This window comes from Dermacentor silvarum, chromosome 4 (genome assembly GCF_013339745.2).
Source record: "Dermacentor silvarum isolate Dsil-2018 chromosome 4, BIME_Dsil_1.4, whole genome shotgun sequence".
NCBI lineage: Eukaryota > Metazoa > Arthropoda > Arachnida > Ixodida > Ixodidae > Dermacentor > Dermacentor silvarum.
In genome coordinates this window covers 43,390,068-43,411,268 of record NC_051157.2, presented here as the reverse complement: position 1 = coordinate 43,411,268, position 21,201 = coordinate 43,390,068, and the positions used below count along the sequence as shown (strand labels likewise).

At 45.9% G+C, this 21,201-nt stretch overlaps 1 protein-coding gene across 1 annotated transcript in view; it reads left to right on the top strand.

Moving 5' to 3' along the window:
- The window catches only part of LOC119449878 (myosin light chain kinase family member 4-like), a 143,618-nt gene that overhangs the window by 121,360 nt on the left and 1,057 nt on the right, over positions 1-21,201 (top strand). The window contains 5 exon segments of the mRNA XM_049665500.1: positions 4,890-5,089; positions 6,870-7,022; positions 7,546-7,645; positions 9,273-9,347; positions 18,959-19,035. Of these exon segments, the coding sequence (XP_049521457.1) occupies positions 4,890-5,089; positions 6,870-7,022; positions 7,546-7,645; positions 9,273-9,347; positions 18,959-19,024 (594 nt within the window). The 3' untranslated portion in view covers positions 19,025-19,035.

The following is a 21,201-nucleotide window of genomic DNA, read 5'->3' as shown; positions in this document are numbered from 1 at the left end:
GTGAGTAAAAACGTTATTGAAAATAAATAAAAGAAGGCACGATGGTTGGGGCCTCTACTCCAGGGCTCCACATAAGAAAAAGAGTGTTGTCGTATCGGCGTCCTTTATTATTGGTTTGATAACATTGAAAATGTTCGCAACTCTTTCGTCGCCAGCTTTTCCGCACCATTTTATATTCTAATAAACGTACAGAAATGACATGAAATGAGTTGGCATTAGCCTGCCCCGTCTAACCTCTGCAAATTTACTAATCTTATCATCCCATCGATCCCTCTGACATCCTCGACTGATGCTACCAGTTTCTTACTATACATATAGAGGGTGTCCCAACTATCATACACCAAAATTTTAAAATGTGCAAATGCCACGTAGCTGGACAGAACCAAGGTAATGTTGTTTGCTGCGCTTGGAGATACTCAGATTATTTTCTTCGCATTCCGCCTAATTAAATAATTACTCTTAATTAATTATTCACCTTCTCAAATAGTATAATTACATGAAAAATGTCAATGAGAAAATTGCAGATTCACATGAAAAACTCCCCATGCAGCTTTCTGTTGCTCGATACGTGCTACATATAGAAGTGATTTTTCGAGCGTGAAAGAAGCCCGCGAATACAAGCAAAATTGCCGCGCGACTGGCCGCTCCAAGTACTTTGCGTGTACTCGCGGTCTTCTTTCACGCTCGGAAAAACACTTTTATGTAGCACGTAGCATCAGGCACGTGTACTTCCCATCTCCTATATTTACGCCTATCACTGTTCCGTCCATTGTCTGTTGCACGGCTCTCAGCTTCCTCACTAGTGTCTTGGTTATCGTCCGCACTTCCGTCTCATAGGCTAGCACAGACCACATGCATTGATCATATATAAGGAGTCGGAGAAAAAAAAAATCTTTTTGTTTTCTTCGTTTCTATCCGCACGCCCGCGCGTGAGCCCGTCACCATCACCGCGAAAACGCGCGCTCCTGACGTAACGAATGCCTGGACCGCGTGATTGACGGCGCGGACCGCTTAATCGCGGCCCTTTGTTACTCGCGCTCACCCCCAGTGCACCAAGAAGCAGTAACAACGCGCCGCATCCGCGGAAGAAGACTCGAGAGGTCATTAATCATTTTCCGCCGGCCACTGACAATCTGGCGTTTTGGCAGGCGCCTCGCACCGCTGCCTCGCCGCATCGCCAGCACGCGCGAGGCGGGCTTCCAAAAATAAGGCGACGAGAGTCGAGAGACGGAGAAATTAAAAAAAAAATGAATAAATACACAAAGAAATAAGTAAAAAGGCTCCGCGCGGTTTTCATTGCGATACTGCGAAGATACGTGGGCGAACCTGTGCAGTGCGGGCGGGAGGCGTTCACGCTGCAGATGTGAAGAAATGGAAGCGGATTATTCGTGAGTCACGCACTCATATACGTACGCGCTCCCTGCTTCACAGCGTATTCGTGCTTAAATAGAAACGAAAGAAGGATGGGGCAATGGCGACGCAGGCGTTAAAGATCAAGGGAGATAAAGAGGAAGAGAGAAAGAAGACAGTCACTCGTTGCGGAATCTCGACTGGGAGACCGCTGTTCAGAGCCATTTTTGGGACTCGATTCATGTTGCAGAACCTTTCAAGGGAAGCGACATCTCTAGTGTTGCTTGCATTATGAAAGAAAGAGAGAGAGTGAGACATTTTCTTTCTTAATGGCGCCTGGGGCTTCATCATCGTTGCGAACACAGTCAGTGATCATGAAGATGCGTGACGAGTTTATATTACTGGCAAGCGTATCACGATCTGTAGGAAGAGTAATGGCGTTGGGGGCGCTTTAGAAGTTCGCTCGCAGGGATGACGAACCACAGGTGTATAAAAAGCAGAGATATGCAACACAGCAGAATAATTGATAATGGATGCGTTTCACATCCCGAAGGAACACGTCATAAAGGAGGTACGTACTAAGTAGTGCAGAATTCGGGCTCAAATTCTGGTTCGTGGGACTCTTGAACGTGAACCTAAGATCACGAGCGGCACTCCTGCACTCTACCACCATTGGAATGCGGCCGCCTCGCCCGTGGATCGAACCGCGACCTTGTCCGCGGCATCTGAGCCCTAAGTGACGAAGAGTAAAGCTGTGGCACAAGCAGGAAATCCATCTTCTGTATCTGTTCCTTTGAGCGCTGAGGAATCCTCAGTGATGTTTAGACTATGTTCCTTTCAGCACTGAACAATCCCCAGTGACGTTTGAAACATCATTAGGCACTACCACAACGTCGAAATAATAGGCTGCGTGACGTAGTCAACTTCTGACCCTCATAGAAAAAGGCAACGATACAGGGCATTGCTAAATAAGCTATGGCGAAAGGAGAAGCGAGGAAACGTGACCCGCCATCGGGATGTTGGTTTTGAGCTGCAAGCTTGCGTAATTTGAACAAGGTCGGTTTCTCGGCTTCGAGATCAATCTAGTTGTGTCCGTGAAGGCCAGAAATACGAAAGGACAAATATTTTGCTGAAACGACCATTAAATAAATGTTCTTAGCAGACGGCACCAGTTCCAAAGACAAACATCTGACCGCGAACTTGTCTGTTCTTTCCCGTGTCCAGATAGGCTACACCTGGTATGCATAACTGACCGGTACAGAAGGAACTGCTGTCGCACCACATCGTGCATGTGTCAGTCACGCTGGTCTGTTGAAGCTGTTGATCGCTACGTACTGCTTAGAAGATCACCACACGCATACGCAGCAGTCAACTGTCAAGCAAACCAATATTGTTTATTATTGATTATGGTCTTTATTATTTATTAGTCTTTATTATGGCATGTAACAAAGGTGGCGTGAAATGTTTTTACTTTCTATGTCTACTTGTAGGCGCCGCCACTCGCTGTGTAATAGTTGTGCGTTTCGGCACCACGCTAATGAACCAGGTGACTTTAGGGTTTCAACGGAAGCAGATGTGTTTCTTCGTGCTACCGTTCTTCCAAAGCACGCAGCTTTGTGAAACGTTAGCGATAACGAACTGATGACGATGTGTGAGCACTTCTTCAACAGTTCTTGGGTAGTATCGCGCTCAGTGCAACTTACAACAAATGACAAGCTGCTGAAGCGAACTTTATTAGCCAACGCGCCCAATTGTGCGATAAATGGTGAAATTAAATGTTTTAAAAGTGCATAAAAGTTATCTTGACTTCAACACTTGACTTCAATCAACCAAGAAAACAGGCTGGCTTCAAAAAGGGATATTCTACAATGGATCACATCCATGTCATCAATCAGGTAATCGAGAAATCTCCGCAGTACAATAAACCTCTCCATATGTGTTTCATCGATTATGAAAAGACATTTGATTCAGTAAAGATACCAGTAGTCGTAGAGGCATTGCGTAGTCAAGGATAAGGCATACGTGAATATCTTGGGAAATATCTACAAAGATTCCACAGCTACACTGGTTCTCTACAAGAAAAGTAGAAAGTTACCTATCAAGAAAGGGGTCAGACAAGGAGACACAATCTCTCCAATGCTATTCACTGCATGCTTAGAAGAAGTATTCAAGCTTTTAGAATGAGAAGGCCTAGGAGTGAGGATCAACGGCGAATATCTCAGCAACCTTCGGTTTGCAGATGACATTGTCCTATTCAGCACCAATGGGGACGAATTACAACAAATGATTGAGGACCTCAACCGAGAACGTGTAAGAGTGCGATTGGAAGATTAATATGCAGAAGACAAAAATAATGTTTAATAGCCTGGCAAGGGAACAAGAATTCAGTATCGCCAGTCAGCCGCTAGAGTCTGTAAAGGAGTACGTTGATCTAAGTCAATTACTCTCAGGGGACCCTGATCATGAGAAGACAATTTACAGAAGAATAAAATTGGGGTAGAGTGCATACGGCAAGCATTACCAAATTTTGACTGAGAGCTTACCACTGTCGTTGAAAAGAAAAGTGTACAATCATTGCATTCTACCGGTGCTAACATATGGGGCAGAAACTTAGAGGTTAGCAAGGAAGCTCGAGAACAAGTTAAGGACCACACAAAGAGCGATGGAACGAAAAATGTTAGGCCTAACCTTAAGAGAAAGGAAGAGAGCGGTGTGGATCGGAGAGAAAACGGGGATACCCGATATTTTAGTTGAGATTAGGAGAAAAAAATGGAGCTGGGCAGGCCATGTAATGCGTAGGATGGATAACCGGTGGACCATTAGAATTACAGAATGGATACCAAGAGAAGGGAAGCGCAGTCGAGGACGGCAGAAAACCAGATGGGGTGATCAAGTTAGAAAATTTGCAGGTGCAAGTTGTAATCAGCTAGCACAAGACAGGGGTAATTGGATATCGCAGGGAGAGGCCTTCGTCCTGCAGTGAACATAAATATAGGATGATGATGATGACAACGAAAAGCTTTCTTGCACTATGGTTCTCTTTCATCCTTAACATCGCACCCATTATTGGCTTTGTGGCACAAGTGGCGTGCCAGTGGTCAATTTCGCGTTATAAATGATGCTAGGCGTGAACCTAGCGCGCTACGCTAATCGCCACGTAATATTTCTACAGCCACTGGGAAGACATCAGACACACGCGCACAGCTTAGTCCAGTTGACGTCGTCAGGTGCCTTCAACAGCAGCATTGAAAGAGATGATTTACTTTAGTGCAATATTATGCGTACGCCTTCTTAAGACTTTGATTAAGCGCATGCTTCATACTCGAGTACAGTAGGCGGATGGCTGTGTCAACATCAAACATGCTTTCCTTGCGTTACCTGTTGCAAGTGATAAATTTGGACGGACTCATTTTATGAGCTCCGCTGCAAAGCACAGTGCGAACGCTTAATTACTGTTCATGATGGGTGAAATTGGCCCACACCCAGTTGGGCGCAGCTGACGCTTGGCTCCTTTTTTCGCCCCCTCCCCACGTGTGCAGCCGGAGAACGTGCTGTGCACCACGCGAACGGGCAACCGCATTAAGCTGATCGACTTCGGTCTGGCGCGCTTCTACGAGCCGGGCAAGAAGCTGCAGGTGCTCTTTGGCACGCCGGAGTTCGTGGCTCCTGAGGTGGTCAACTTCGACAAGGTTGGATACCAGACCGACATGTGGAGCGTCGGCGTCATCTGCTATGTCCTGTAAGTGCGCAACGCTGTTTGGCTCACACGTGCACGCAAATGAACTCACCTAGTTTCTTCCACTTATTTCACTCACTCCTCACTCACCTCCCGTCACTCACTCACTCACTTAACTCACTCCCTCACTCACCAATCACCTCACTCACCACTCACTCACTCACTCACTCACGCAAATCAATCAATCACAATCAATAAATCAATCATCAATGAATCAATCATCAATCATCACCACTCACTCAATCACTGTCACTCATCATACAATCAATCAATCAATCAATCAATAAACAACTCCTCAATCACCATCACAACTCACTCACTCACCCACGCAATCAATCATCAATCAACACCTCACTCGCGCGATCATCAATCAATCATCACGCACTCACTTCGCTCTATGCAGTCAATCACTCATCATCAATCAATCAACAGCACTCACTCGCTCGATCAGTCATCAATCAACACCTCACTCGCATCGAATCAATCTACACACTCACTCACGCAATCAATCAATCAATCTACACACTCACTCACGCAATCAATCAATCAATCTACACACTCACTCGATCAGTCAATCAATCAATCAACACACTCACTCGATCAGTCAATCAATTAATCAACACACTCACTCACTCGATCAGTCAATCAATAATCAACACACTCACTCGCTCGATCAGTCAATCAATTAATCAACACACTCACTCACTCGATCAGTCAATCAATAATCAACACACTCACTCACTCGATCAGTCAATCAATCAATCAACACACTCACTCACTCGATCAGGCAATCAATCAATCAACACACTCACTCACTCAGTCACTTCAGCGCTCAACACACTCACTCACTGGATCAGTAACTTAACGTCCATCGCAGTCACCGACAGCCTGTTCAATCGACCTCTGTATGCGGAGTAGCCATTGCTAATTCGTTGAACTTACATTTGAGGGCACTAAAAGCGCGGCACATTAGCCGGCAGGCACGTGGTATTTTTTTAAAATTTCGCGCACTTTGAAGAAAGGCTGGAAAAACATTAAACAGGGCAGTTATCTTAGCGCAGATTAAATAATTCGATGTTTCTGAACAAGCGCTACAACTATTGTATTGAAGATTTTTCGCTAGAGTTAGTATTCAAAAAGTTAATTAAGCAATCTTTGTTAATTACCGAGCTTGGAGGAATGAAAAAAAAAAACCATCATGACGTGCTCCATACGGCTCAGAACAATACTGCGAAAATTCGACATGCGTAGCGCCTATGTTTTTTTTTTTATACTTGGCCCAAGTTTGCTGAAACACCCTGTATAGTCACTAAAACGTTACCAGCTGCCTTAAACATTTCCTTTTAACTGTTCATGATGAAATTTCGCAGCAGAAAGCTCAGACGGCTGAGCGGTTAGACAACTGAAGAAAGATGTTCAACGTGACACCGCACTTTTGTGGGGGACCTTCCAACGATTAAAGCTCTCTGCCTTTCCTGTCCCATTTCTCTCCCTCTTCCAATGACTAGACACACACACCGCAGTTTCTGCCGAGCACCGCAACCTTCTATCCAATAGCAAGACCAATTGTAAGAGAATACCATGGTATTCTCTTACAATTGGTCTTGCACTAAGCAGAATATACGTAAGTAACGCGCTCACTTTGATGGTGTTGAAAAAGTTCATCACGGTTTTGTTAGCTTACAGTAGGCCCTGGATTAGCGAAATTTCTCCTCTAAGGTCTCGCTTCTTTTATAAAAAGAAAATTTTTTTCTGCCTAACGTACTCACTGACCTTTCTACAGGCTCTCCGGACTTTCACCTTTCATGGGAAACAGTGAACTTGAGACGATGGCGAATGTTACGAGAGCGGAATATGACTTTGACGATGAGAGCTTCGACCAGATCTCCGAAGAAGCGAAAGACTTCATCGCCAAACTACTGCTAAAAGACAAAGAGTGAGTATCTTTAAATAATATACTTTCTTGTGCAGATAAAGGCTTTACAGATGGCACTGGCATATCGGCACCAAAAGAATGATGATCTGTCGGGGCTTTTACCCGCGACAGAAATGACACCAGTTTATCGGGTGGTTCGTATAAATGTTAATGAATTTCCGGTGAAATGTTGCGAGGTAACTGGTATATATGAACAGCGGCTAATGCGTATACACGCACCCGGAATTGCTCTTGATGTCTACACGCACGTCACGACTTTGGCGACGTCGCCGATTACTGCGTTTACTGGATACCGCCTTGAGCCTTCAATTTCTTTCACTCGCCGCTGTGGCCTAAGTGGCTATGCCGTTCTGATGCTGAGCACGGTATTTGAGTTCGATTCAAGATCAATCAATCAATCAATCAATCAATCAATCAATCAATCAATCAATAAATGACTGATTTAATTAACTATTATTTGATCATATTCAATTGCCGGTTTTCTCCCTGCTCAACGCTTTTTTTTTCGTTTTATTTTTCGCAGAGACCGTATGACAGCCTCCCAGGGCTTGAACCATCCGTGGCTTCGGGTAGGTGTTACAACTCCTCTGCCTATAGAGGAAATTGAGGCGCCAGACTTTCAGGTTGGTCACTTGCCGCAGTGCTTTGGCACCGCGGCAGTCGTCCCCAAATGCACGACCACCTGACCGATGATGCCCCGTCACAAAACAAACCCATGGTTCACTTTGTGCCCGTTGACGTTGGTCCCCGATCCAGAGACCTGCGTCCCGTCATCCTGCATCCAGAGCGTGTAGCCCGTATTTTCCAAGCATCCCTTCCCGAACCGCGTTTGGAACGAATGATTGGAATAATGGTTATTCAGACTGCGAAGCCTTATCTCTCGCTACATATAATGTAGACTACTTTTTTTTGCTCATCGTTTGAAGGGTTAAGATTCAAGGGTAAGTGTATAGAGGTGCCTGTTTGGAACAGGTGCTGGTGACTATAACACATGTACATTATAACGAATATGCGCATGTATAACAAAAAGCTGGAAAGCTAATGTTCGGTGTTCGTTGCAAACGCGGTGAGTGGAGTAGAAAAGGGAACACTGAGTCCATTATTCCTGTATTGCCGACACCCTTTGTTATTACTATTTCTGATCCCTCCTATTTGTGTGTCACTTCTAAATGATATTTTTTTGAGAGATCCGGTTAAAAAACAGCATTTGCTGCTTGTAAGATATTTTCTTGCTCCTGGGGCGTTTTTTGGGCAGCGAAAGCTATACCTCCAGAAGCGAATGTGACTTCATTCGATTCAATCGAGAATGAAATGTGACCGCCTGGTTCCGCACTTGCAACCGAAAACTTCTTTCGTCGTATTAACACATTTAGAGTGACATGACGTTTTAACACACTAATTGTCACTGAAACTCACAGCATTGATTATGCCTACATAATGATACTACGTTTTGCAAAGATAATCTTGATACGTACCGGGGGAACTTAGAGGTCCGACTTTTATAGTGTAACTCACTGTCAATGCAACGACTCAATTAATGGATACATCATAATAAAAAGGCTTGCTGTCGTGGTCGTAGCCTAGTGTCTTATTGTGAACAAAGGGGGTTGTGCTGCTCGCATCAGGTGCACATTTTTTTTACGGTGCAAAGAGCGGACTTTAGGCATTTAGAAATTTTAAGTGAAAGATATCTAAATTTAATTCATTGCATCATGCACTGCGCATTTTGTTTTCACTTAGAATGGTAAACAAGGTCAGTGATTGTTGCGCATTTAACCGCTTTAACAATGAGCCCTTTACCACATCGAAGCATGTTTGAAACGACGTGAAACCGCATGACATGTGCAATTTCGCTGCGCTCTTTTAGGCATGAGTCTCGTTTTTTTTGGCTTACCTAGAACTTAATTTATACGTAGAAGCAAAGAAGAAATGTATAAGATGCACGCAAAAACTACGCTAGTGCTTGTGCAGAAAGAACTTGCAGTGGGTACTTCACATCGAAGCGCTGTCGAAGTGAACGGGCATACGATTAAAAAGAGCTAACCAAGCAAATTTTATGCCTATATACAGTATAGTAGGAAACTCGAGAAACAGTTCTCTTTGATGTAATAATATTCATCTAGGCTGTTTGAAGTGCCAGTGACGCAAAATGTATAAAAGTTGTCCACAATCACTGAAGCTCTTCCTAATCTCATTGTACACTCTCTTTATCATTTTCTCATACCCACTTTCTTGTTTTTATTGAAACAGAAGGATAAGAAGAGAGACGACACACAGCTGGACAAGAAGAAGCTGAAACGTTTCGTCATCAGGAGGAGGTGGCAGGTACGAGTTCAGCTTCCTCGATTGCAAATTGAAAGAGCTGATGTATTACTAACGCGAAGGCACCTTGCTGAATCGCACTTTGGTGTATACCTGTGATACTTATTACACGGTGTGTGTTTACGCATTAAAGGCCCATTGCAACGAAATTCCCCTTTGGCTAAATTTGTTATAAGTGAGTAGTATATACCACTGACGCAATCTTGGCAACGCCGCAGGCTGCTAATTTATAACTTTCTTATTAGCACCCGCTAAACAGCACCTAAGTAGACGACGCGTGCACTTGGTGGTAAGCGGCTTTGACCAGCACATCACCTCCGAGATTTTTTCAGCGCTCTGCAGGCGCCCACTAATCTCGGAGGGCATGCCGAGGACCCGCACACGTGAAGTCGTGCGTCACTTCCGGCGAGCGGTAATGGTGGCTTCTCTTTGTCAGTTATGATGTCAAAAACGGCTCTTTTCGCGAGTTCTCACTTCCATTCGTATTTAAAACGTAAAATTTTGCACAGAGAAATTTGGCTAAAGTGTTTCGTTGTACTGACGGCGACGAAAAACTTCATAACTTCAAGTAGCTTTTTTTTCATTTTTTTTCGTGGTGCACAATTCATGGCAGTTGTCTTTTAAGCGACGTCAGAATATATAAAACATTCATCTCCCGCGTCCGCGCATTGTTGCAGCAGTGTACATTGATTGAAGGGGGCCGCGAGCATGACATTTTGAAGAAAATGACCAAATAACCTATACCGTTTGAGGTAACTGTGTGCATCTGTGTATACGTGTACGTGTATGCGCGACTGTGTGTGTATCTCGTAGTCTGTCAAACGGGACGAGAGGCGTAAAAAAAAGGGGGGGGGGGGTGGCACTCTCTCACTATTGAAATTACCATCCCCAGTGACTTAGAAGCACCGTGTGTGCAGCGTCTTCACGACAAGTTCACATGTTCTTTATTGCATGAAAGGTTCCACATTAGGTATTATACAAAAGTGGGACCCCGTAACTCTTCAAGGAGTTGTAAAGGGGTCCCCTATTTTACATGCTTTTATATAAACATAAGATCGTGCGAATGAAAATAACAGAAAAGAATGTTTGCGAGAGTACAAATACATTGCATTTTCATTGAGAAACAGAGTAACAAATAAAGCATACAGCCGAACGCCTCTACAACGAATGCCTTTACAACGAAATGACCTGTATAACGAATGATCCCTCTAAAACGAATGCCTTTACAAAGAACTGACATGTATAACGAATGATTGGTTATGTCCCAGCTGAATTATTACCTTTCATGTGCACTGTGAACGCATCTACAACAAAGACAACTACAGCGAATATGTCTGTACAACGAAGCAATCTTGTTTATCAAGCAATCTCGTATATCATACGCAAGAGAGAATATTCATGACAGCTGCGCCACAACTTGAGCTATTCCCAATTTACTCCATTAGTCCACAGTACATTGATTTGTATATGGACAGATCGTACCAAAATAATTCGTCTGCATCTGCGTTCATCATACCGGACCTTAAGCTCGAACAAAAGTTTAGATTATTCCGAGTGAGATCTTTTACACTGACCGAACTATTTGCAATCATTTCTGCCTTGATCTTGATAGCGTCAGTGGAGATAGCACATAAATGGGTTATTCTTAGAGATTCCCAAGCTTCCATTGCATCAATAAATAGCACAGACCGAAAAGCGTTGAATACACATTTGATATATGGAATCATCAAGGAACACAGAAAAGCCAGTGCAAGAAATGACACTATAGCGTATCAGTAGATCCTAGGACATTGTAATATTCCTAGAAACACTGCAGCGGACTCTGCTGCAAAACAGGCGCACGAAAGTGAAAATGCAGTAATTCTACCTCTTATACCCATAGTCGATTCCGCCTGTTGCTGAGACAAATATCATGTCGACTTGGCACAAACACCTGGTTTGATCAGAAATCAAAGTGCTCAGAGTTATTATTTATAGATCATAACATTACATTGCCCATCCCGCCTAAGTTGAGCGACAGTAGAATATATATCAAAACGTTTATTAAAAATAACAGGTGTAGGGAGCGGGTGGGTGGAGCCCCTAGTCCAGGGCTCCACTGGCTTGAGCGGTCCGCCGTGCCTGGTCGAGGAGAGCTAGTTGCATCTCCCGATCCTCGCTGGCGAGCCAAGTCTCCCACTGCTCCTTTCCGGAAAGTTTGCCGGCTATTTGCGGTGTATTAATTTTGGGTGGCCTGTTCTGGCAATCCCACGTAATGTGGGCTAGAGTTGGCTGGCCTCCGCACCACGGACAGTGAGCGCTGTAGAATGTGGGGTGAATGGCATGTTTCAAATAAAGATTTGGATATGTGTGCGTCTGTATTCGGCGCCAGTCGTAAGAGTCCCGCCCGGATAGATCAGGGTGTGGTGGACTGTACTTTCGTCGCTCGCGCCGTTGGTACTCAAGGATGTCTCGCGGTAAGAAGGGTTTTTCTGAAGAGTGGTCGGCCGCTCGGTTGACAAAAGCACGAGCTGCGCCGTCCGCTCTCTCATTGCCATCGAGTCCTATGTGACCCGGGCACCAGATGATCATGTGGTTCTGCGTTAGGTTGGATCCTAATAGGTGAGTGGTGCTATGTGGTATCCTCCCGGTGAGGAATAATCTACATGCGACTTGGGAATCTGTAAGAATTATCGACGATTTTCCCAGAGCGTCCTTAGTTTTTATAGCTAGCGCGATGGCTGAAGCTTCTGCGGTATTCGCACATGCGACTCGAGCCGTGGCGCAAGTCAGAAGCCCTTGATCTGCGGCCGCTCCTACTACTGCGAGGGCGTACTTATAAGTATTGCATCGAGCGACATCTGTGTAGACCGTATCCGGATTTCTACCGAATTGCTGCATTAACTTGCGTGCTCGTGCACTTCTACGACCCCGGTGGTATTTCGGACTCATGTTTTTGGGGATTGGAGCTACTGTGATCTTTTCACGAAGAATTTTAGGTAGAGATTCCAGTTCTTCTCCCGCGTACTGTGGACAAGCGGGGTAACCAACGTGGCAGAGTAATGCTCTGCCAGTGGAGGTTAAGCTAAGCCTCTCCCGTTGAGACATAAGCACCGCTGCGCATAGCTCCTCGTAGTTGTTATGTATTCCTAGGGCCACCAGGCGTTCAGTGGAGGTTCCCTGTGGTAGGCCGAGAGCCGCTTTGTACGACGTTCTGATCAACGCATCTAGGGCATTTAGTTCAGTTTTCGTGGGGTACTGGAAAGGGAGACTATATGTGATACGACTTAGCACAAAAGCCTGAACGAGCCGGATCGTCTCAGTTTCCTTGAAACCTTTTCGGTGATAAGTTACTCTACGAATCATGCGGGAGATCTGTTTCACCGTAGTTCTAAGAGTTTTAATGGTGTGGTCCACTCGTTTGTTGCTTTGCAGCCACAGTCCGAGGACTCGCATTTTCTGGACCTCCCTTACCTGGCTGTCTCCTATAAAGAGGTTTACCGGCTCTTGAGTTTGACGGCCTCGACCTCGGATCCTGATATATTCTGATTTATCGGGAGCGCAGCTCATTCCGCTGCTGCGAACGAAGGTTTCAACAGCGGTCGCTGCTTCTTGCAGGATTTGTTCTTTTTGTCCTAAAGAGCCGCTGGTGGCCCATAGTGTAATGTCGTCCGCATATAACGCGTACCCGAGCCCGGGTATGACGTCGAGTTTTTTGGCTAAGCGCCTCATGCCGATGTTGAAAAGAAGGGGCGAGAGTATCGCCCCTTGTGGTGTACCTCTATTGGGCATGGGAAAAGAGTCTGAGCGTGTAGTGCCGATACCTATTGTCGCGATGCGAGAGGTCAGGAAAGAGCGGACGTAGTCATAGACTCTTTCTCCACAACCGATGTCATTCAGCTCAGATAAGATTAGTTCATGTGACATAGTGTCGAATGCACTTTTCAAATCAAGAGCGAGGACGAGATGTTCTGTACCAACCGTGGTGTTGCAAAGGACTTCTTCCCGAAGTAGCAGGAAAACATCCTGAGTTGACAAATGTTGGCGAAAGCCGAATATGTTGTGGGAAAGAGGCTGCGGTCTTCAATGTAAGACGTGAGACGCGTGTGAATCACCTTCTCAAATAATTTTCCAAGACAGGAGGTTAGTGATATCGGCCTGAGATTTTGTAGATCATGAGGTTTTCCTGCTTTCGGAATAAGCACAATTTTGGCCTCCTTCCACTGTTGTGGAACCACGCCCCTCTCCCATACCTGTTCATTAAAATATCGAGTAAGCTGTTCTAGGTGTTCGTCACTCAGGTTCCGGATCATAGCATTTGTGAGTTGATCCGGTCCTGGAGCAGTATTTCTCTTCGCAGCTTGCGTTGCCGCAAAGAGTTCTGCTTTAGTTATCGGTGCGTCGAGCACTGCGTTTTCTTGCCCTTTGTATGGTAGGATGCATGGGGGAGTGGTTACCTCTCCTACGTACTTATCTTTGAGCTTAGTGAGGAGGGCCTGTTCTGTTCCCGGAAATTCTCCGGCAAGTTTTTGAAGGGTGCGGTTCGTGGCCGTTTTGGTTTTTCCTGGTTCCATTATGCTGCGAAGTATTGCCCATGTCTTGGAGGTGTGTAGCGTTTCGCGAAGTGAGTCGCAAAAACTCGCCCAACTCGCTGCCTCTAACTGCTGTGCGTAAGCGTTTGCCCGCTCGGAGATTTCGGCGATTCTATGGCGCAGTTTGCGATTAAGTCGCTGTTTTTTCCATCGCTTGGTTAGCCCCCTTCTGCCTTCCCACATATGCAGCAGATGGCTGTCAACTACCGGCGTTTCCGCTGTGAGCGCTATCCGCTTAGATGTTGCTTTATGAGCGTCTCGTATGTGCGTTGCCCAGTCTTCAGCGTTCTCGGGTAATATCTGCGGCATGGGGACTTTGCGATAATTTACCCAATCCGTGATCACCACATGCCCACAGGCTCGTCGAATTTTGGGAGAGCCTACCGACACGCTGAGAATGAAATGGTCACTGCCTAGATTTTCTTCTAGGTTGGTCCAGAATACCTCGTCGACATTGTTTGTAAATGTAAGATCTGGAAAGGTGTCTGCGCTGACGCTGTTACCTAATCTCGTTGGGTTTTGAGGGAGAATGATGAGTTGGAGGTCATATGCTTCGACCGCTTGCTCGAGCTCCCGGCCTTTGGGGGTGTCTGTTCGGTAACCCCAGCTGGTGTGAGGGGCATTGAAGTCCCCAAGAAGCAGTAGTCGATCCTGGGTGCTGGAGTGAGCCTTGACATACCGAATGAGTGCCTCAAAATCAGCCCTTTTTTCTTTAGGTGGGCTATACACATTCGTGATTATGGTTCTTGCTTTGCTGTGCTTCTGCGGTAGTATTGTTACGATTTGGTGGTTGATGCTGCTAGTCGCCAGATAATCTATACTGGTTGCTATGTCCTTGAGCACCATCGTCGCAACCTTAGGGTAATCTGGGTGGGATATCGTGTAGTAGCCAGTTAATTTGACCGGCTTGCTACCGATCTCTTGTAAACAAATGACATCAGGTTTGACTGGCGCAGTGTTAATGTATTGCTGTAGAGCAGCCGCCCTTTTGTGGAAGGTGCGGCAGTTCCATTGCCAGACTTCGAGATATTCGTGGTGTGCTCGCGTTTTACTCGCCATGAATAGTGCTCTCGCTGTCCGAGGACGGTATGGGTTTCGGACGGCGGCTAGACTGAGCACCCGGGCTGGTGCTGGCTCGCTTACGAACCGCAGTCCTTACACTGGCTACAGATTCATCGACGTAAGTTTTTAGGCTTTGTAATTCTGCGTACATCTGCTGCTGAAAATTCTGCATAGTTTGTAGTTGTTGCACTACTTGTTGGAGTGTGCCCTCCATGGTATTAGGCGTCGTTATAACCTTCACAGGCGAGCCTGCTTCTTTAGTATGTGCTGTTTTGTTCGGTTCAGTGCAGCTGCTAGCTTTGAGGGAGGCCAACTCTCGTTTGATTTCTGCCAGGCTCTCGCGGAGAAGCTTGTTTTCGTTAATGATTTTTTGATATGCGGGATTTTCTGTTACAGGAGCAGTAGGAGAAACGACTCGTGCCCAGCTTACCGTGTTATCTTGTGGCGCTTGCTTGGTCGCAGTGCCGGGAGCCCTAGATTTAGGCGTCTTGGGTGATTGTGAATGAGTTGGGCTATTTTTTTCATTAGAGTTCTTTGGTGTCCGCGATCTAGATCGACGGCGAGTCCCTGGTAGCTCTGGGAAGGGATCCGATGCGGATTCTTCATCGTCGGAACTTAACCAACGTTGGCGTTGAGGTGGCTTCGTTGAGGGGTCCTTCCGGGTAGTCCGGGGAACGCCAGCCCTCGGAGGTCTGTTGCTTTGGGGCTTGAGACGTTTTTTGCAACTTCGGTCTCCTGTCATGTGACCCTCGCCACAGGCTGCACATTTGGGAGCGCACTCGTGTCCGTCTACAGGGTCCTGTTGTCCACATGTATGACACACTGGAGTGTCTGGCTGGGGACAGACGTCCGATCGGTGACCCATTTGGTGACACACTTTACACACCTGAGTGGTGACCTTGTAGGGGTAGCAAGCAAGTTCTCCGCCGTTGTAGTAAACGTACCGCGGCGTTATCCGTCCAAAAAAGGTGATAACGGCCGTTTTAGTGTTACGGAACATGCGTGCTTGGAGAATTTCGACCCCTTGCGTGCGAATGCGCAGGTTTGCTTTTAGTGCTTCAGGCGTCGTGTGCGGGTCCAAGCCATGAATGACACCCTTGGTTGTCCCTTCACTTGTCGCTACATAGGCGTTGACCGAGTGAGGCCGGCCGTTGATGCTTAGCGTTGTAATGCGTCTAACGTAGTCCGCCACTGTCTGGTGCGGCGTGGACACGATAAAGATGTTGGAGCCTGGCTTGATTCTGAGCAAAAATTGCTCACCTGATATTTGCCCGCCGCATGCAACAATCACGGCGTCCGCCAGTAGTGGACTAGTCAGGTTCTTGACCGGTAGCCCCTGATGCGGTCGCACCACTATCTTGAAGTCGTCTTTCGGGAGTGGGGGTAACCGCCTGTAGGCTGGTTTGCGTTTAGATTTTCCGGTTGCTTGACCAGCGGAAGCTTCTTGGTGCTTCAAGGTCCCCGAATATTCCGGTGGTTTGGTCTTCTTCTCTTTCGCAATGGCTTTTTTTCTGCCGAAGCGTGAGGACCGTCTGCCAGCCCCCATCCGTTTGACTTTGGCTCCCTGTACCGGCGTTCTCATCGCTGGGTCCTCTTGGTGCCGGGAGATTTTGAGCAGCGGAGTCTTGAAAATCCATATTATCAAAGTCTTGGCGTCGCGTGTCCGTCATCCGCGAGGGTCCGGGACGCGCGGTTACGTCGGGGGCTTGATTTTCAAGAGCCATTGAGCGCGCGTTCGCCGCACACTCTGGCGTTCCTGCGGCCGCCTACGTGGCGGCTTTGGTTTTAGCGAGCTCGCACGAAACGAAGGCACGTTTGAGCTTGTAAAACAATAAGTTCCGGTCACTCACGGCTGTGGGTAGTTTCAGTCGATGCGGGACCACTTCACAGATCCGTGATGATCGTGGGGAACCAGTCGCACACACAATTTTCCACCAAAAAGCAGGAAAATTCGCGGAGCCGACAGTAGAAACTTTCTGACTTCATTGTACCGACTGCGGCTTGGGACAGCATTCATGCGTGAATTTTTACACAGGACTCAACGCGTTTCTAGTTCACAGTGCCATTGTGGCCACGCCTACGAAGACGCACAACAAATTAATCTCGAGTGGCGGTGACATGATACCGCGAGGCGAAAACCACAGGCTGATTTAATCTTGTTAGACCATAGACATTTCACTCTGAAAAAAAAAAAAAAAAAAACTTGGATCGTGGCCGACTATAGAGCTACAGAAAAAAAAAAAAACATTTGTCGCTTTTAAAAAGTTTTGTAAGAAACAAATATATTAGGCTTTTACTAAATGCATTGGGGTCGACCCCCATATTACATTTTTTTAAGCATACCAGGGGTTGTATAGTATATTGTATGTGTGTAGCTCACGTCTGGTATAGTTACATGCTTTTATGTCTCTTGTGTAGATATGAAATGACTGTATGTGTGTGTTTTCAGACTCCTCTGCGCACTTCCATTCGTTTACGGAAGTGTGTATGTCTTTTAATGCCCTTTTAGTTTATCCCTTGCGTAAAATTTGCAAATGTGAGTACTATTTGACTGTAGCCATGTGCATACCACTTTTTTGCGCTTTTTTTTGCTTGCCCTGCGAAAAACGACTAGCCGGCGCCAGTAATGGAGTCACCATTTTTAATTTCATATTAATAAACAAAAAAGAAAGAAGAAAAGCGCTTCGAAATGCACGAGCAAGAAGGAAGAGTCATGCATGCTCTAATTTCCAACCTGTGCTAATGCCTGACTTAGAGCATCATATTTTGCACAGAAATGTGTGTTTACATATATTAACAAGCGCGAATAATTGGCACAGGTGTAGCAATCGTCAATATGACGCGGAAAGAACTGTAACCTACTCTTTTTTGGTATCGGCCGAGGAAATGATTCAATCGTTACTCTCGCGGTGATTTACCCGTGCTGAAAGGAAAGTATAAATGTACTGCAGATGAATATATGTGATTCGATTGTTATTTTTCTCTGCCACGAAAACAGCTGTTGCCAAGAGCGAAATCGTGGATTAAAGGGATAGGTGAGGCAGTTTTAACACAAAGTCGGGCCCCCCGACCCACACCCCGACCTTAGTCACATTTAAAAATAGAGACAACAGCGCCCATTTGAGCACAAATATCTTAACTAAGATTGACTCCATATCCCATGTTCTTATCGTCGTCATGATGCTGATTACGAGGTCGCGGGATCGAATCCCGGCCACGGCGGCCGTATTTCGATGGGGGCGAAATGCGAAAACACCCTTGTACTTAGATTTAGGTGCACGTTAAAGAACTCCAGGTGGTCCAAATTTCTGGAGTCCCCCACTACGGCGTGCCTCATAATCAGATCGTGGTGTTGGCACGTAAAACCCCATAATTAATTATCGTCGTCATGATATACAGTGATTGGGTTAAACGTTTAGAAGTTCGTCTCGTCAATCGTGGTTGCCTAAATTTCTTGCGCCTCGGTGGAAGGACTTTTTCTAAGAGCAGTATCTTGAGACCATAACGCCTCACGCGTCGCTGCAGTAGAAAGCCAGAAGAGTGTTGCCGTGGTTCCCGAACTCAACTAGACTGAGTGACTGTGTATGGATCTGTACTCAAGAAGAAGAAAACGTTTATTAATCAAAAGCATTTTGGTGGAATGATCGGAGCCCCTTTAGTCCAGGGCCCCACTGGCCTCGGCCGCCCGCTTGACCTGTTCTATGAAGGACTGTTGTCCCATCAGGTCTGAGCTGCATACCAGCACTACAACACATTACATGGGATTGTGAATCACACCCGTTTGATAAAACACGCCACACAATGGAGCAATGGGAGGCACAGCTAACCAGCTCTGTACTGAAGGTTTCGGTTTGTACGCGTTTCCAGCATGCTTGAACTGTGCCCTATCTCCTCCTCTTTATATTTCCCAAGTGTAAAGTGGCCAAGTGGGCTCACTTCGCGTTAAACTACAAGCTTTTTCTTTATCGCTTTCTCTTCCAGAAAATGGTGAATGCATTTCTGGCCCTCAGGCGCATGGGAGCCACCATCTCGCCATCTACGCCTTGAACGCTTAACAGGTGGGCTGCGTGATTGCCTCTCCACGTATCTACTGCAACTGGGCTGTCACACATTAGTATTAGGATGTGAACGCTTTTTGAGCCTCTCATCCTGCAGACGGTTATACATGTTTTATTGAAGTTCCGGATCACATATTCCACTTTACAATTAATGATTCAACTGGTCTTACCGAGATGGAGTGTTACTCGTATATCTGTGCTCGAGCTGTAAAACATACAAGAAATGCAAGAAAAAGCACCGTGTTGTTTACAATTGAACCGTGTAACTTCCTTTTGTTAGTAAAGGACAAGTAAGTGCCTGTGACGCCTCGCCGGGAAATGAATGTTGAAGTATGTGGTAGAAAAAATAAGTGCGTTCAGCTTATAGGTGGCTAGAGAGGGGTTTTATTTTCTGTAAGTGTTTAGGGTACAAAAGTAAGAAAAAGAGGATTTAAAACACAAGCTGAAGGAATCAACAAAGCTCCCACATTATTTGGTTTTACGAGCCACCAGAAGTGTTTTCTTCTATAATTCAGTACCTTAACCTGACTGAAAGAACGTAGCCATATTGTTTTGCAAGATTTCAGAATTACATAAGAAAAATTTACTCACGCTACAACCTGATACTTCGTAAATTTCATTTTAACTCCTCAAAAAGCTTATAACGCAACTCCAATGTATGGAATGAATTGGTGGAATGGTCCAGGAAGCTTCCCGCACATTGACATTGTGCTGCCTCAAGAAAATGTAGAATAAGAATTCGCCCTCGTGCTAGTTGGCACAGCAACGTTAGTGCATTAATTTTTAATTGTCGTTTGCTGGCTCTCACAGGTGCCTTAGAAGTTTGCTGCATACCTCCAGACTTTTCCTCTCTTTCTCCATCCCTTATTCGGTGCTTTATTCCGATGGTTCTGAAAAACGCTAGGAAGCACGTTGAGGAGGAATTCCCTGCGACACGATGCAAAAATAAGAAAGGGAAAGAAACCAGAATATCCCACTTTCTTTGTCATGGCTGTCATTTGCCAGTGACCGTTCATCCGGCCGAAGCAGAAATCAAGACAGGATATTGCTGTCAAAATACCCATAGTATGTATTTGTGCAAGAGCTTTTGAACTAGCTCACCAGTGATTGAAAGCGCAACTGCAGAAGAACGGAGTTATCACGGCATTGATGACGCAATGAAGGCCGGTTTAAGAGTTACAAATGTTTAAAAATCAAGGCATAGACGTTGCAGAAGAGCTCTGGCTTCGGTACAGCATCACTAATTCCGCCAGTAAGCGTTGACATTTCGCAAGATCTGACGAACTAATCTGGACTCGACACTATGCAAAAACCAGCAGTGGTTAACACGTTCATTTGGGCTAGTCAGTGCGATATTGCAAGTATACGTACAGGGGAAGTAGAGGAAGGCAGAACAATGACTCAGACAGGACGTTCTCGCCTGCTCCCGCTCTGCGTACTTACATGTAGGGCACTTACGTGAGCGCCAACGATGTTTGTAATTCAACACAATGTTTCGAAGTCGTCCCGCAAGAGCTTCTGTGGCATCTGGCTTGTGACACCGCCAGGAATTTTCGTCACAGGGGAAATAAAATTCTTGATAAACAATTGAGTTCCACGGAAATTGGCTAGGTGGAATTTTTTTCTAATGCTGTTATCATTCTTAGCTTACTTCAGTAACTTTGTGTCCACCTATCTAGCCTTTTTACACCGCCGCTTCGATTTAATGAAATCCTTTAAAATTTCTTCCTTGTGGGGCAGAATAAAACCCGCATCCACGGGTTCCTCAAGCACAGCAGACTGATGCTTTAGCACTGCACCATCAATGACCATGGGCGGCGACGAAATAATTCTCAGCGTTACTACGCACTGGTGAGCTCGGAGGCCACGCAAAAGGGAGGGGAGACTTCGTGGGCGCGCAGCTAGGTGGCGCAGCCTGTCCGAAGGGAAGCGCCATAGAGGGCCTCGGTTGCAGTACACGGAGCATACATGACGCGTTTAGGCGGTGGCAATAAGGTGTACCGCTACATTGCTTGAATGCTAATCGCATAAACATTGACAGTCATCCTCCTGAAATGGGTTCTGCCAGAACTTTTTTCATGGAGACTGTTGGGATGCCAGCTTTCTCTTTCAGAGACATCGCTGTTACGGCTTAAGCTGTGTGTTTCTATTCATAATTTACGCTGC